Source organism: Salvelinus namaycush, chromosome 12 (genome assembly GCF_016432855.1).
Source record: "Salvelinus namaycush isolate Seneca chromosome 12, SaNama_1.0, whole genome shotgun sequence".
NCBI lineage: Eukaryota > Metazoa > Chordata > Actinopteri > Salmoniformes > Salmonidae > Salvelinus > Salvelinus namaycush.
The window spans coordinates 51,453,817-51,469,288 of record NC_052318.1 but is presented as its reverse complement, the minus strand read 5'-3'; the positions used below and the strand labels follow the sequence as shown (position 1 = coordinate 51,469,288).

Below are 15,472 nucleotides of genomic sequence, written 5' to 3'. Positions count from 1 at the left end.
ATATTGTCACCATCTCTTTTGAAGCCTACAGATGAGCTATAAAGGCCTATAACTAGTGCTGCGTTTTTACGTTCTGGACCGTTCAATTGAACGGAAACGGTGCTGTACTGAACGACCAGTTGAAAAACGGGGAGGGGTTGTGGGTTGTGGGTTGGGGAACGCTGTCAGCATGGCCACTGTCCTTTAAACAAGTCACTCGTTGCTTCAAGCCACACCCACCAAACGGGAGCAAACGTACCTCAAAGTTTGTTCAAGAACGTGCAACAACGTTTTGAGGAAACATGTCGTTCAGCACAAACTGTTCCGCAACATAGTAAACGTGAAATCGAACTGAACGCACCTATAAAAAGCCAACTGCGTGGAAAATGAAAGGGGGAATTCTGGGAGGTGAAGTATTTTGGTGTAAGGTGTGGTTTAGAGCAGGCGGCGGTGCTTTCCAGAAGGCTTTCATAAATACCCTGAACAAGAGTGGAAGGACGGATAAACAGCAAAACATTGATTGGTTAAACACACACATCATATTCTACCAGCCCCCCACAAGACGAATTAGATGAAGCTGGGGGCGCGTTTATTCAACAACTCCATCACCCGAATGTCTCCGTATTCATAGAGGGTGGTTTCCCAATTCCTAGGAGTCATTTCATTGGACAAGGCCGGGGATTCCTCTTCTACCATTGCATGAGCGATATTTCGGTCACAGTGTGGTACTGTCTCGTGTGGTGGGGTACTCACTTATTAGAAAGGTAAGTGCTATTCCGAATCATTGGGACGTCCACACCCTATACGCTAACCATAATTTTAACCCCAACACTTACCCTAACCCTAAAATTAACCGTAATCCTTACCAGTTAGGGTGAACCTCGTCAGATTTCAAATTCAATGGGGTGACGTCAGAGTTGTACATCCCACGGATCCCGTATAGCAATGACACGGATGCATATTGAAAGCCCTTTGCTGTAGCTGGAGAGTGGAAGGTAGGGTTTCTTCTTCGGTTAATTTCTAAACTAGTTATGTTATAGACGAACACTTATGAGGGACAGTGTTTAATTTGAGTAGGCTAGAGAAAAACACATTTTATGATCAGAGATGTGTCGTATAATGGTAGAGAGAGAGAGAATGAGAGTAAAGGGACAGTCAGCAATGGTCTGCCTTTCCAGAAAAATGACTGTAAATCAACAAGGGTCTTTATAAATATTTCATTTTATATTATGGCAGCAAGAGCAGAGGGATCTTTGGCTGAGGTCACGACAATCACACATTTTTCAAGTCATGTTTTTTCTTCAAATGTCATTCTTTAGATTATTTACACATTCTTGTTGAAGATTACAAATGTCAAAATATCAAAATATATCCTCCCCTCATTTTACATGGTAGCCTACTATTTGAGATTGTGGATGTGCAAACTGAGGCCGGGGTGTGCTTGTAAGGGCTTGCTTTGCAAGCATCTGTGCTGTTGGTCTACAGGAGGCTGGAGAGAGTTGATGTATAGGGCTCGTTTATCTGTATGGCAGATGGTTCGCGCGATCTACCGTGTGTGCTGCTTGCGCTCATGTATCTCCGTTTTCTACAACAGATTACATTTTAATATTCCATCTCCACACGCGCCTTCTCGAAATTATTTAATTTGGGCAGCATCCAGAATGGGGGTTGGGGGTTACGTTGCCTCTCACGCGACTCCTAGGCTACAACATGGTGATCCATTTATACAAGCATATACATCCATATTATAGAGAGCATGTTCCTCCACCATGCATTATTGAAACTCTGTGTCTTTGCCAGAAATACACGTAAGAACCATTTTATGGGTGGGCTACTGTATGACATCACGCCCAGCGTAGAAATACTGCTGGACCCATCATTGATTGAAGAGGTGGAGGTGGAGGGGGATGACATTCCTAAAAAGCAACTGTTCACAATCGCAAACATTTTTATCATGAGGCAATTTGCAACGTTATTATTTCTCAACACAATACTTTATGATTTTGTAAGGCATTTAATATCAAGATCATAGTAGTCGCCTGTTGTTATTTTATCATAAACATTGGGGAAAAAGGCTGAATTTCTTATTGTATTTTATCAGGGTACACTGTGGTCTGACTTTGTGCTCCTCTTTCCTCTTCTCTCCTCCCACAGGTTAGAAAGTCTTGGTCTGAGTAGCAGGGTGGTAGGATGGCGGAAGGTAAGAACATAGCATGGCCTGCTCCTCTGGATCTCCTATGGCTAATCTGTTCATTGTAACAACTGTATTATAACCTGTATCATAAGTGTTAGAACTGTACTATAACTATACGAAAACAGTATTGCATTATTGTATACGTGGTTTGTATATGTACAGTGCAGTCAGAAAGTATTCAGACCCCTTGACTTTTTTTCCACATTTTGTTACGTTACAGCCTTGTTCTAAAATGGATTACGTTTGGGTTTTTTTCCTCATCAATCTACACACAATACCCCATAATGATGAAGCAAAAACACGTCAACAGTGAAGAGACGACTCCAGGATGCTGGCCTTCTAGGCAGAGTTGCAAAGAAAAAGTCATATCTCAGACTGGACAATAAAAAGAAAAGATTAAGATGGGGAAAAGAACACAGACACTGGACAGAGGAACTCTGCCTTGAAGGCCAGCAGCCCGGAGTCGCCTCTTCACTGTTGACGTTGAGACTGGTGTTTTGCGGGTACTATTTAATGAAGCTGCCAGTGAGGCGTCTGTTTCACAAACAAAGACACTCTAATGTACTTGTCCTCTTGCTCAGTTGTGCACCGGGGCCTCCCAGTCCCCTTTCTATTCTGGTTAGAGCCAGTTTGCGCTGTTCTGTGAAGGAAGTAGTACACAGCGTTGTACCAGATCTTCAGTTTCTTGGCAATTTCTCGCATGGAACAGCCTTCATTTCTCAGAAAAAGAATAGACTGACGAGTTTCAGAAGAAAGTGCTTTGTTTCTGGACGTTTTGAGCCTGTAATCGAACCCATAAGTGCTGATGCTCCAGATACTCAACTAGTCTAAAGAAGCCAGTTTTATTGCTTCTTTAATCAGAACAACAGTTTTCAGCTGTGCTAACATAATTGCAAAAGAGTTTTCTAATGATCAATTAGCCTTTTAAAATGATAAACTTGGTTTAGCTAACACAACGTGCCATTGGAACAAAGGAGTGAGGGTTGCTGATAATGGGCCTTTGTACACCTATGTAGATATTCCATAAAAAAATCAACCGTTTCCAGCAACAATAGTCATTTACAACATTAACAATGTCTACACTGTATTTCTGATCAATGTTATGTTATTTTAATGGACAAAAAATGTGCTTTTCTTTCAAAAACAAGGACATTTCTAAGTGACCCCAAACTTTTGAACGGTAGTGTAAGTATTCAGTCCCTTTACTCAGTACTTTATTGAAGCACCTTTAGCAGCGATTACAGTCTCAAGTCTTCTTGTGTATGAGCTACAAGCTTGGCACACCTGCATTTGGGGAGTGTCTCCCATTCTTCTCTGCAGATCCTCTCAAGCTCTGTCAGGTTGGATGGGGAGCGTTGCTGCACAGCTATTTTCAGGTCTTTCCAGAGATGTTCGACCGGGTTCAAGTCAAGGACATCCAGAGACTTGTCCTGAAATCACTCCTGCGTTGTCTTGGCGGTGTGCTTAGGGTCGTTGACCTGTTGGAAGGTGAACCTTCGCCCCAGTCTGAGGTCCTGAGCGCTCTGGAGCAGGTTTTCATCAAGGATCTCTCTCTACTTTGCTCTGTTCATCTTTCCCTTGATCCTGACTAGTCTCCCAGTCCCTGCCGCTGAAAAACATCCCCACAGCATGATGCTGCCACCACCGTACTTCAGTATAGGGATGGTGCCATGTTTCCTCCAGACGTGACACTGGCATTCAGGTCAAAGAGTTTAATCTTGGTTTCATCAGATCAGAGAATCTTGTTTTTCATGGTCTGAGAGTCTTTAGGTGCCTTTTGGCAAAGCAAGCAGGCTGTCATGTGCCTTTTAGGGCTTCCATCTGGCCACTATACCATAAAGGCCTGATTGATGGAGTGCTGCAGAGATGGTTGTCCTTCTGGAAGGTTCTCCCATCTCCACAGGGGAACTCTGGAGCTCTGTCAGAGTTTCCATCAGGTTCTTGGTCACCTCACTGACCAAGGCCCTTCTCCCCCAATTACTCAGTTTGGCTGGGTGGCCAGCTCTAGGAAGAGTTTTGGTGGTTCCAAACTTCTTCCATTAAAGAATGATAGAGGCCACTGTGTTCTTGGGCACCTTCAATACTGCAGACATTTTTTGGTACCCTTCCCCCAGATCTGTGCCTCGACACAGTCCTGTCTCGGATCTCTACGGACAATTCCTTCGATCTCATGGCTTGGTTTTTGCTCTGATATCCACTGTGAACTGTGGGACCTTATATAGACAGGTGTGTGCCTTTCCAAATCATGTCCAATCAATTGAATTTACCACAGGTGGACTCCAATCAAGTTGTAGAAACATCTCAAGGATGATCAATGGAAACAGGATGCACCTGAGATAAATTTAGAGTCTCATAGCAAAGGATCTGAATACTTATGTAAATAAGGAAAGTCTAAAAAAACATTTTTCACTTTGTCATTATAGGGTATTGTGTGTAGATTGGTGAGCATTTTTTAATTTAATCCATTTTAGATTAAGTATGTAATTTAACAAAATGTGGAAAATTGAAGGGGTCTGAATACTTTCCGAATGCATTGTATCAGTTGTTCTCTCTGTGTGCCTCCCAAATGGCACCCTAGTCCCTGTATAGCGCTCTACTTTTGACCAAAGCCCCATAGGGAATGGGTTGCCATTTGGGACACAGCCTTTGGGACACAGCCCATTGGAAAGGGAACACTGTGTGTGGTGTGTGGTGTGTGGTGTGTGTGTGTGTGTGTGTGTGTGTGTGTGTGTGTGTGTGTGTGTGTGTGTGTGTGTGTGTGTGTGTGTGTGTGTGTGTGTGTGTGTGTGTGTGTGGGTGTATTCAACAGAATGTGTGAATACATTAGAATAGATAACCAAGGTCAACCAGCCACAGGTCACCTTCTCGAAGCTGCAGCTCTCCTCCACGCAGAGTGAGTGTGTGTGTTTGTGTGTGTGTTTGTGTCATGCTATTTCATGTTCTCCTCGCTGTGAGTCAGTTGCATTCCTAGATGGGAAGGATGCTCACAAACACACACACGCTCACGCTCCAATCTTTCTCTCTGTAGCGTTCCTAGATGGGAAGGATGCTCACTCTCTCCTCAAGCGCTTCCCCCGAGCCAACAGTTTCCTGGAGGAGTTCAGACAGGGTAACATCGAACGGGAGTGTGTGGAGGAGAGCTGCAGCTTCGAGGAGGCCAATGAAGTGTTCGAGAACAAAGAGAGAACAGTAAATGATATCACACTCCTCTTTAGATACACAGATTTATTGATGACTAGGCTGAATAATTGAGTTCTGGTTATTGAGTTTTGGTTATACATGTATGTGCCCATACAGTATACAGTATGTGTTATAACAAACGTCTCTTCTCTCCTCCACTTCCCCCTCTCTCCTCACTTCTCTCCTCTTCTGTCCTCTCTTCTGTCCTCTCTACTCCTCTTCTACACCCTCTCCTCTTCTCCTTGCCTCCCCTATCCTATCCTATCCTATCCTCTCTTCTCTTCCCCCCTCTCCTCTTCTCCTCCCCTCTCCTCGCAGGTTGACGGTTATTGTCATGAATCTGAGCAAATAATTACAGTTGAAGTCGGAAGTTTACATACACCTTAGCCAAATACATTTAAACTTAGTTTTTCACAATTCCTGAAATTTATCCTAGTAAAAATAAGTTGGGTGAATTTTGGCCCATTCCTCCTGCCAGAGCTGGTGTAACTGAGTCAGGTTTGTAGGCCTCCTTGCTCGCACATGCTTTTTCAGTTCTGCCCACACATTTTCTATGGGATTGAGGTCAGGGCTTTGTGATGGCCTCTCCAATACCTTGACTTTGATGTCCTTAAGCCATTTTGCCACAACTTTGGAAGTATGCTTGGGGTCATTGTCCATTTAGAAGACCCATTTGCGACCAGGCTTTAACTTCCTGACTGATGTCTTGAGATGTTGCTTCAATATATCCACATCATTTTCCTACCTCATGATGCCATCTATTTTGTGAAGTGCACCAGTTCCTCCTGCAGCAAAGCACCCCCACAACATGATGCTGCCATCCCCATGCTTCACGGTTGGGATGGTGTTCTTCTGCTTTCAAGCCTCCCCCTTTTTCCTCCAAACATAACGATGGTCATTATGGCCAAACAGTGCTGTTTTTGTTTCATCAGACCAGAGGACATTTCTCCAAAAAGTACGATCTTTGTCCCCATGTGCAGTTGCAAACCGTAGTCTGGCTTTTTTATGGCAGTTTTGGAGCAGTGGCTTCTTCCTTGCTGAGCGGCCTTTCAGGTTATGTTGATATGGGACTTGTTTTACTGTGGATATAGATACTTTTGTACCTGTTTCCTCCAGCATCTTCACAAGGTCCTTTGCTGTTGTTCTGGGATTGATTTGCACTTTTCACACCAAAGTGCGTTCATTTCTAGGAGACAGAACGCGTCTCCTTCCAGAGCGGTATGATGGCTGCGTGGTCACATGGGGTTTATAGGTAGGCCTTGAAATGCATCCACAGGTACACCTCCAATTGACTCAAATTATGTCAATTAGCCCATCAGAAGCTTCTAAAGCCATGACATCATTTTCTGGAATTTTCCAAGCTGTTTAAAGGTACAGGCAACTTAGTGTATGTAAACTTCTGACCCACTGGAATTGTGATACAGTGAATTATAAGTGAAATAATCTGTCTGTAAACAATTGTTGGAAAAATTACTTGTGTCATGCACAAAGTAGATGTCCTAACTGAATTTACAAAACTACAGTTTGTTTACAAGAAATGTATGGAGTGGTTGAAAAACGAGTTTTAATGACTCCAACCTAAGTGTATGTAACTTCCGACTTCAACTGTATCATTACTTAACTGTTTCCACAGCCTTTCTTTAGTTTGCTCAACTTTTTGGTCCAACTGTTAACGGATCAAATAATTATTGTTGTCCCAAACTTAACTCCAATACAGTACCAGCAGCGTATGTGATGAGTCAAAAGAGACTAGTGCAAAAAGGGTCAATGTAGAATTCCGGGTAGTTATTGGTTAACTATTTAACTAACAACCTATTGGTTCACAGCATTCCATTTTTCCAGCTACGCCACCATGTCTGTGTTAATAACTGATTTCACCTCTATATACCTCTTCGCACAGGACTAGTATTAATATAGAACATTGGTTATGTAATTATTACCCCAGCATTACTGTTTTTCCAGTGGATGGTTCAGACAGGACTAGTATAACTATAGAACATCTGTTATGTAATTATTAACCTAGCATGTCTGTTTTTCCAGTGGATGATTCAGACAGGACTAGTATAACTATAGAACATCTGTTATGTAATTATTAACCTAGCATGTCTGTTTTTCCAGTGGATGATTCAGACAGGACTAGTATAACTATAGAACATCTGTTATGTAATTATTAACCTAGCATGTCTGTTTTTCCAGTGGATGTTTCAGACAGGGCTAGTATTACTATAGAACATTGGTTATGTAATTATTAACCTAGCATGTCTGTTTTTCCAGTGGATGTTTCAGACAGGACTAGTATAACTATAGAACATCTGTTATGTAATTATTAACCTAGCATGTCTGTTTTTCCAGTGGATGTTTCAGACAGGGCTAGTATTACTATAGAACATTGGTTATGTAATTATTAACCTAGCATGTCTGTTTTTCCAGTGGATGATTCAGACAGGACTAGTATAACTATAGAACATTGGTTATGTAATTATTACCCCATTATGGCTGTTTTTCCAGTGGATGATTCAGACAGGACTAGTATTACTATAGATCATTGGTTATGTAATTATTACCCCAGCATTACTGTTTTTCCAGTGGATGATTCAGACAGGACTGGTATTACTATAGATCATTGGTTATGTAATTATTACCCCAGCATTACTGTTTTTCCAGTGGATGATTCAGACAGGACTAGTATTACTATAGAACATCTGTTATGTAATTATTATCCCATCATGTCTGTTTTTCCAGTGGATGATTCAGACAGGACTGGTATTACTATAGATCATTGGTTATATAATTATTACCCCATTATGGCTGTTTTTTCAGTGGATGATTCAGACAGGACTAGTATTACTATAGAACATCTGTTATGTAATTATTACCCCATTATGGCTGTTTTTTCAGTGGATGATTCAGACAGGACTAGTATTACTATAGAACATCTGTTATGTAATTATTACCCCATTATGGCTGTTTTTTCAGTGGATGATTCAGACAGGACTGGTATTAATATAGAACATCTGTTATGTAATTATTATCCCAGCATGTCTGTTTTTCCAGTGGATGATTCAGACAGGACTAGTATTACTATAGAACATCTGTTATGTAATTATTACCCCATTATGGCTGTTTTTTCAGTGGATGATTCAGACAGGACTGGTATTAATATAGAACATCTGTTATGTAATTATTATCCCAGCATGTCTGTTTTTTCAGTGGATGATTCAGACAGGACTGGTATTAATATAGAACATCTGTTATGTAATTATTACCCCAGCATGTCTGTTTTTCCAGTGGATGATTCAGACAGGACTGGTATTACTATAGATCATTGGTTATGTAATTATTACCCCAGCATGTCTGTTTTTCCAGTGGATGATTCATACGGGATTAGTTTGACCAAACTGCCCCCCCCAAAAAATCTTCCCTTTTTCAAAATTGACCGATATGACGGAGTGAAGATATTTCAAATGTTTATGGATTGCCTAGTATTGGCCTAATGGCTTTCAGTTTGGAGAAAGACATAATGCATATCAATAAGAACCATGAACTGTAACCTATGCAGACATTTAAATACTTGACGTATTTTGCAAGTGATCAATTCATTGGCACAATATCGTCCACTTCATCTTTTAAAAGAGAAGTTTGGCACCAGGAAAGTTGATATGTGACAAAGCTTATCATTCATGTGTAGGCTATGTGCATAGCACTTTGTTTTAAGCGCCAATTTGTTCCCATGTTTTTACCCAAACTGGGTGCAGCACCTGTTAAACTCTGTAATATCCCTCAAAACACAGGGATGACGATTTGCACCGGCTAAGTATTATCAGAGGAACCTGGGAGTTTGCCGAAAAACAGTAGGATTTTAGGGCTGGGATAATAACCTTCCTGCCAAGTAAAAACGACTGACATGGCAGATTCGGACGGGACTAAAATGATGGATGTGGGGATTTGTGCTCGTGCACATAATTCCATTACCTGAGCTCCCCCAGTAAAACTTATCCCATCCCAATAGGACTTTAAGGTTGTATTGTGCACTTTAAAGTACATCTCAGAGCTAAGGTATACTTTTAAGTGCAACGTGTAGCCATACAGGTGAAATCAGTTATTGACACAGATGTAGCAGGTGTAGCACAGGTGTAGCCGGAAGATTGGAATGCTGTGAACCAATAGGTTGTCAGTTCAAATCCCAGGTGTAGACATGCTGGACATGAATTACTGTATAAACGATGTAATCATGTACTGTATGTGAACTATGTACAGTACATGTAAGTTTGAAGAAGTTGTTTGTAAAAATCACTGTGTTTAACTAGTTCCACAACCTTCTTTCGGTAAGATGTCCCAGAAATAATTTCAAGTTGAATGAACATATGAGACACTTTGAGCAAACACGTTTTAATTTGACAGAATTTTTTGGCAAATGTTGTCACATTTTTTTAAGTTCAGGTAACACTTTGACCAAAAAGTTGAGTAAACAAAAAAAAAACACTTACTTAATAATATTTAGTTGAAACAATTGTTATTATTTTTTACAGTGTAGATGGGCCAGCTGCAAAGTCAAAATTGGCTATATCGTAAAAATTCATGAAAACAGAAATTCGCTTTTTGGTCTTAATAAATGCCAACCTGCCTCTACTCTCCACCAGATGGAGTTCTGGAAGACTCGCAGTGTGTACACGGTGAGCAGCCACGAGCAGACCAGGGACGGCCGTTCAGAGGGCCACCTCTACATGGTGGTTCCCCTGCTGGGCGTGGCTCTCCTCCTCCTCATCGCCCTCTTCCTCATCTGGAGGTGCCAGCTGCAGAAGGCCACACGGCGGCGGCCCGCCTACACCCAGAACCGCTACATGAACAACCGCAACACCCGCAGCCTGCCGCGCATCCTGGTCCACCGGGACACGCCGTCCCACTCCGAGACCCCCTTATCCAGGCCCACAGTGGTGGTGAGTGGGGTGGAGAGAGTAGTAGGAGGAGGAAGTGGAGGAGGGTCGCTGGTTTGCACCGCAAACGTTCCCCAAGAACCCCATTCCCACCCTCAGAACACTCGCTCCGCCCTGTACGTCCAGGATCCGTCTGTGTCAGTAGCGTCGCGTCTCTCCGGTGCCACACCTCCTCCTTCCTACGAGGAGGTGACAGGACACCTGGAGAGCAGCAGCGACGAGGTGTCGGCGCCGTACAGCGACCCTCCGCCCAAATATGAGGAGATTGTCAAGGAGAAGTAAGCAGAGGGAGGGAGAGAGGGATGGAGGGAGGCTGGGCCGGGGGCCATACTGTCAGATCCATCCCTCCCTCCATTGTTCTTGTCTCTGGTCTGAGGGGCTGGCAAACTGCTAGCTATCCGTGGGAAAGAATGCACTGTGGTATCTACTATCTTGGAGCACTTGCTGTATCTATCGCTGACTGACTACAGTACAAGGTTTGGAACGACGATGATCTGTGCTACACTGTGTTTCCTTCTTGAGTTATCTATCTTGCCAATGCCTGGGGCCTGGCGGTCTGTTTTGATTTGGCGTTGTTGTTATGCGTCAGCGTTTCTCACTGTACTCTGAATGTGGTGGTCCTTGTTTACTAGTGCGTATGACTCTGCAGTGAAGCGCTATATCCATAATAACTGTATATTTATACCGTATACTTTTCCACCTTTCTCTCATCACACCAGCTGTAGCTAGTCTCTTGGCGAAATGCAATCCCTGCGTCGACACTGCCTGCCCCCCCCCTAAACACTGAAGAAACGACACCAGTTCCCGGACACCCTGAGGCACACCTTTAAATGTGCCAGCCATCCCAAATGGTGCCCTATTCCCTACATAGTGTACTCACTACTTTTGACCAGGGCCATTTGGGACGTGGGTGTGAGAGGAATGGAACCTTGCCAAGTCACCCTGCATCCCCCTGAGAGGAAGAGACTACTGTGTGGATGAAGGAAGTGAGGAAGCTTCCAAGCCCTCAGTGGTACTTCTTCCTCACCAGAGTTGTGCCGTGACTCGTGACGAAGGAGAGTTGATTTGCCAAATGTGCACTGCTGATTACGTGTACTGCTGTCTGAACACACAAAATGAAAGGGAAAAAGTATATTCTTTCATTTGTTGAAAGTAGTATGGTTTAACAGACAGAAACAGTAGCCGATGCTTGTGGACTATGGGACTATAGGACTATCTTATCATGAAGAGGATGCAGCCAGACACAGCGGATGCGTTGGGATCCTCAGTGTTTCTCCTCTTTGCCTGAATCCAACGTCAAGGCCGTCTTTCTCCACATACATCCTCTGGTCATGGAAGGGCCTTGAATTAAGAGGAAACGGATGCACTCCAAGTGTATGGTGGGAAGAACACGCATACTATCTCAAAATGTCAATCAGGTATTTGAGGTTTTGGCTAATTAGAAAATAATTGAATGACCTGATGATCTTACACACACAAACAAAGACACACAGGTACGCACACACACACGCACACGCACACGCACACACACACACACACACACACACACACACACACACACACACAGGTATGCACACACACACACACACACACACACACACACACACACACACACACACACACACACACACACACACACACACACACACACACACACACACACACACACACACACACACACACACACACACACAGAGGAAGCACAATCAGTAGCTCTGACAACATTCCAGTCAACCCTCAGCCTATCCCTCTCAAAGCTGCAGAGTGAACTTTACAATGCTGGCTTCAGTACTGCTGTGCTATAACTGTTTACAATTGCTACTTTTTAAAATCTCGTTTGAATAGATGTGTAAGAAATCTCTAGACTAGTGAGCAATCCATGGTCGGGTACAGTACATCACCATCGTGACATGCTAGCTGAATGGTACAAATGCTCTTCTTCTCTTTAGTCTATTCTTGTTTTGTTGTTTGCCTTTTGACTGCTTTTTCACTTGTGGCTCGTTTCGCTGGTGTTCAGACCTTGTTCAACCAGCCATCCACCAACCAGGACATGCAACAGAAGTCGTGTTTCAGAATCAGCTCAGGTTGCCAGCAGTAACCGTCTCTATGTTATATACTAATCACTGCCAATGGCTTGACCAAATGGGATCACAAGATAACTCTGACTTGTACTGCAATACCTGGAGTTCCTGTTTTTTACACAGGGGAGAGAGAAAAGGAACGACCAAGGGCAGAGAGAGAGGGAGAGAGAGAGATAGGGAGCGGGAGATGCCCTCTGGCCTGTCTGGGGCCTTATCCTCAAGGTTAGCAATGTTAGCGTCTGGCCTGGGCCCAGTCTGGTCTGCAGTTTTCCATCCTGGTGGAAGGGAACGAGGAAAGGGAAGGAGGGATGACAAAACACTAGGGCTACTGCAGGGAAGGGAAGGAGGGATGGACACAGGGCTACTGCAATGGTCCTTCCCTTTGTAGAGGAGCTGGATGCTGGCTGCTTCTGATGATGCGAGCGCTGTCTGTTTCTGTCTGCTGACTGGTTCCTAGTGTCCCCGGGGTCTCGAGGCTCTTTATACGGACATCTATTCTACAGTTTGCGCTGATTTATATTAGTGGAATGAACAGTGTGTGTTGTGTGTGTGTGTGCGTGTGCGCGTGTGTGTGCACCTGTATTTGTGCCCAAACTCTCCTCAAAAATTCACTTCGCTAAAGAATGAAATACCCCACAAAAAACAATTGGTCATGTTCTTTACTATATCTATATATTCATGCATGTACATGTGTGCGTTCGGAAAGTATTCAGACCCCTTGACTTTTTCCACATTTTGTTACGTTACAGCCTTATTCTAAAATGGATTCAATAGATTTGTTCCCTCAGCAATCTACACACAATACCTCATAATGACATGTTTTTAGAATATTTAGCAAATGTATAACCCCGCCCCCAAAAAACATACCTTATTTACATTAGTATTCAGACCCTTTGCTATGAGAATCGAAATAGAGCTCAGGTGCATCCTGTTTCCATTGATCATCCTTGAGATGTTTCTACAACTTTATTGGAGTCCACCTGTGGTAAATTCAATTGATTGGACATGATTTGGACAGGCACACACCTGTCCATATAAGGTCCCACGGTTGACAGTGCATGTCAGAGCAAAAACCAAACCATGAGGTCGAAGGAATTGTCCGTAGAGCTCCGAGACAGGATTATGTCGAGGCACAGATCTGGGGATGGGTACCAAAAAATGTCTGCAGTATTGAAGGTGCCCAAGAACACAGTGGTCGCCATCATTCTTAAATAGAAGACGTTTGGAACCACCAAAACTCTTCCTAGAGCTGGCCGTCCAGCCAAACTGAGCAATCGGGGGAGAAGGGCCTTGGTCAGTGAGGTGACCAAGAACCTGATGGTCACTCTGACAGAGCTCTAGAGTTCCTCTGTGGAGATGGGAGAACCTTCCAGAAGGACAACCATTTCTGCAGCACTCCCCCAATCAGGCCTTTATGGTAGAGTGGCCAGATGGAAGCCCTAAAAGGCACATGACAGCCTGCTTGGTTTGCCAAAAGGCACCTAAAGACTCTCAGACCATGAAAAACAAGATTCTCTGATCTGATGAAACCAAGATTAAACTCTTTGGCCTGAATGCCATGTGTCACGTCTGGAGGAAACCTGGCACCATCCCTATACTGAAGTACGGTGGTGGCAGCATCATGCTGTGGGGATGTTTTTCAGCGGCAGGGACTGGGAGACTAGTCAGGATCAAGGGAAAGATGAACAGAGCAAAGTACAGAGAGATCCTTGATGAAAACCTGCTCCAGAGCGCTCAGGACCTCAGACTGGGGCGAAGGTTCACCTTCCAACAGGTCAACGACCCTAAGCACACAGCCAAGACAACGTAAGAGTGATTTCAGGACAAGTCTCTGAATGTCCTTGAGTGGCCAAGTCAGAGGCCGGACTTGAACCTGATCGAACATTTCTGGAGAGACCTGAAAATAGCTGTGCAGCAACGCTCCCCATCCAACCTGACAGAGCTTGAGAGGATCTGCAGAGAAGAATGGGAGAAACTCCCCAAATACAGGTGTGCCCAGCTTGTAGCGTCATACCCAAGAAGAATTGAGGTTGTAATTGCTGCCAAAGGTGCTTCAACAAATTACTGAGTAAAAGGTCTGAATACTTATGTAAATGTCATATTTCAGTTTTTTATTTTTAATACATTTTAATTGAACCTGTTTTTGCTAAAACGATTTAATCCATTTTAGAATAAGGCTGTAACGTAACAAAATGTGGAAAAAGTCAAGGGGTATGAGTACTTTTCGAATGCACTGTAGATATATATATGGCACACTACGGTTGATGTTTTCTAATGGTTTTTAATGGCTGCATGAATATCTGATCATTTTTGTCAATGACTTGGGTTCAACACTATGTCCACATCACAAATGGCACTCTATTCCCAATGAAGTGCACTTCTTTTGACCAGAGGCCTATGTGCCCTGGTCAAAAGTAGTGCACTATATAGGGAATAGGGTGCCATCTGGGACGAAGCCTACATCACTAGTCTAGAAGTGACTGCGCTTGTGATGCTGTTCAATGTTTAGAAAAGACGAACCTTGAAGCCTCACAAATAGGGGCCAGAAGTTGAACCTGTTTAGAAAAACCCTTGGCTCTGTTCATGATCATGCCTCGCGAAAGAACTGTGAGCACAGTGAGATGAACATTGGTTTACAGTGGTGCTACATTAGCCTGAATGCTGGTCTGTTTGTGCTATCTTGCCAACTCCTGTCACTCATTGTCATGCCTAACATTGACTTCACAACGACAGCAATGGAGTTGGCAAGATCACAAACAGATCTGGGATCAGGCCAATGCTACAGGGAGTTCATTACAAATATGTATATTAAAAAAAACACTGCTTGCTGCTCTCCACTGTTACATACATCAGTCAACAGCTGCATTTCTAACCATTACCACGAGCAGGATGAAAAACATCTGACCCTGTATCAGTGTTTAACAGCTGTTTCTACCTACTGTGCATACATGAGGGTTACAAGTGAGAGTAGCTTCGATAGGTCTCCTAGTCTAATGAACCTTGGACAATCCAGGCCTCATCAACATTCAGTTAGTTCAGATACAGTAACATAAGCCATAGCCTGGCCTCCCACTCTGTTACAGTTTATTTCCCCCAGTTATCAT

At 43.4% G+C, this 15,472-nt stretch overlaps 1 protein-coding gene across 3 annotated transcripts; it reads left to right on the top strand.

Moving 5' to 3' along the window:
• The first annotated feature begins 455 nt into the window (after positions 1–455).
• On the top strand, positions 456–11,834 carry LOC120057405 (transmembrane gamma-carboxyglutamic acid protein 3). 3 transcript variants are annotated; one of them, XM_039006021.1, is made up of 5 exons: positions 663–743; positions 849–974; positions 2,134–2,179; positions 5,202–5,362; positions 9,994–11,834. In XM_039006021.1, the coding sequence occupies exons 3-5, from the start codon at positions 2,170–2,172 to the stop codon at positions 10,567–10,569; spliced, it is 747 nt and encodes a 248-aa protein (XP_038861949.1). In that variant the 5' UTR covers positions 663–743; positions 849–974; positions 2,134–2,169; the 3' UTR covers positions 10,570–11,834. The 3 variants fall into 3 exon arrangements, with proteins under 3 accessions (XP_038861951.1, XP_038861949.1, XP_038861950.1); XM_039006022.1 differs by lacking the exon at positions 849–974 and having other exon boundaries at positions 682–743; XM_039006023.1 differs by lacking the exons at positions 849–974; positions 5,202–5,362 and having other exon boundaries at positions 456–743.
• The last annotated feature ends 3,638 nt before the right edge of the window (positions 11,835–15,472 follow it).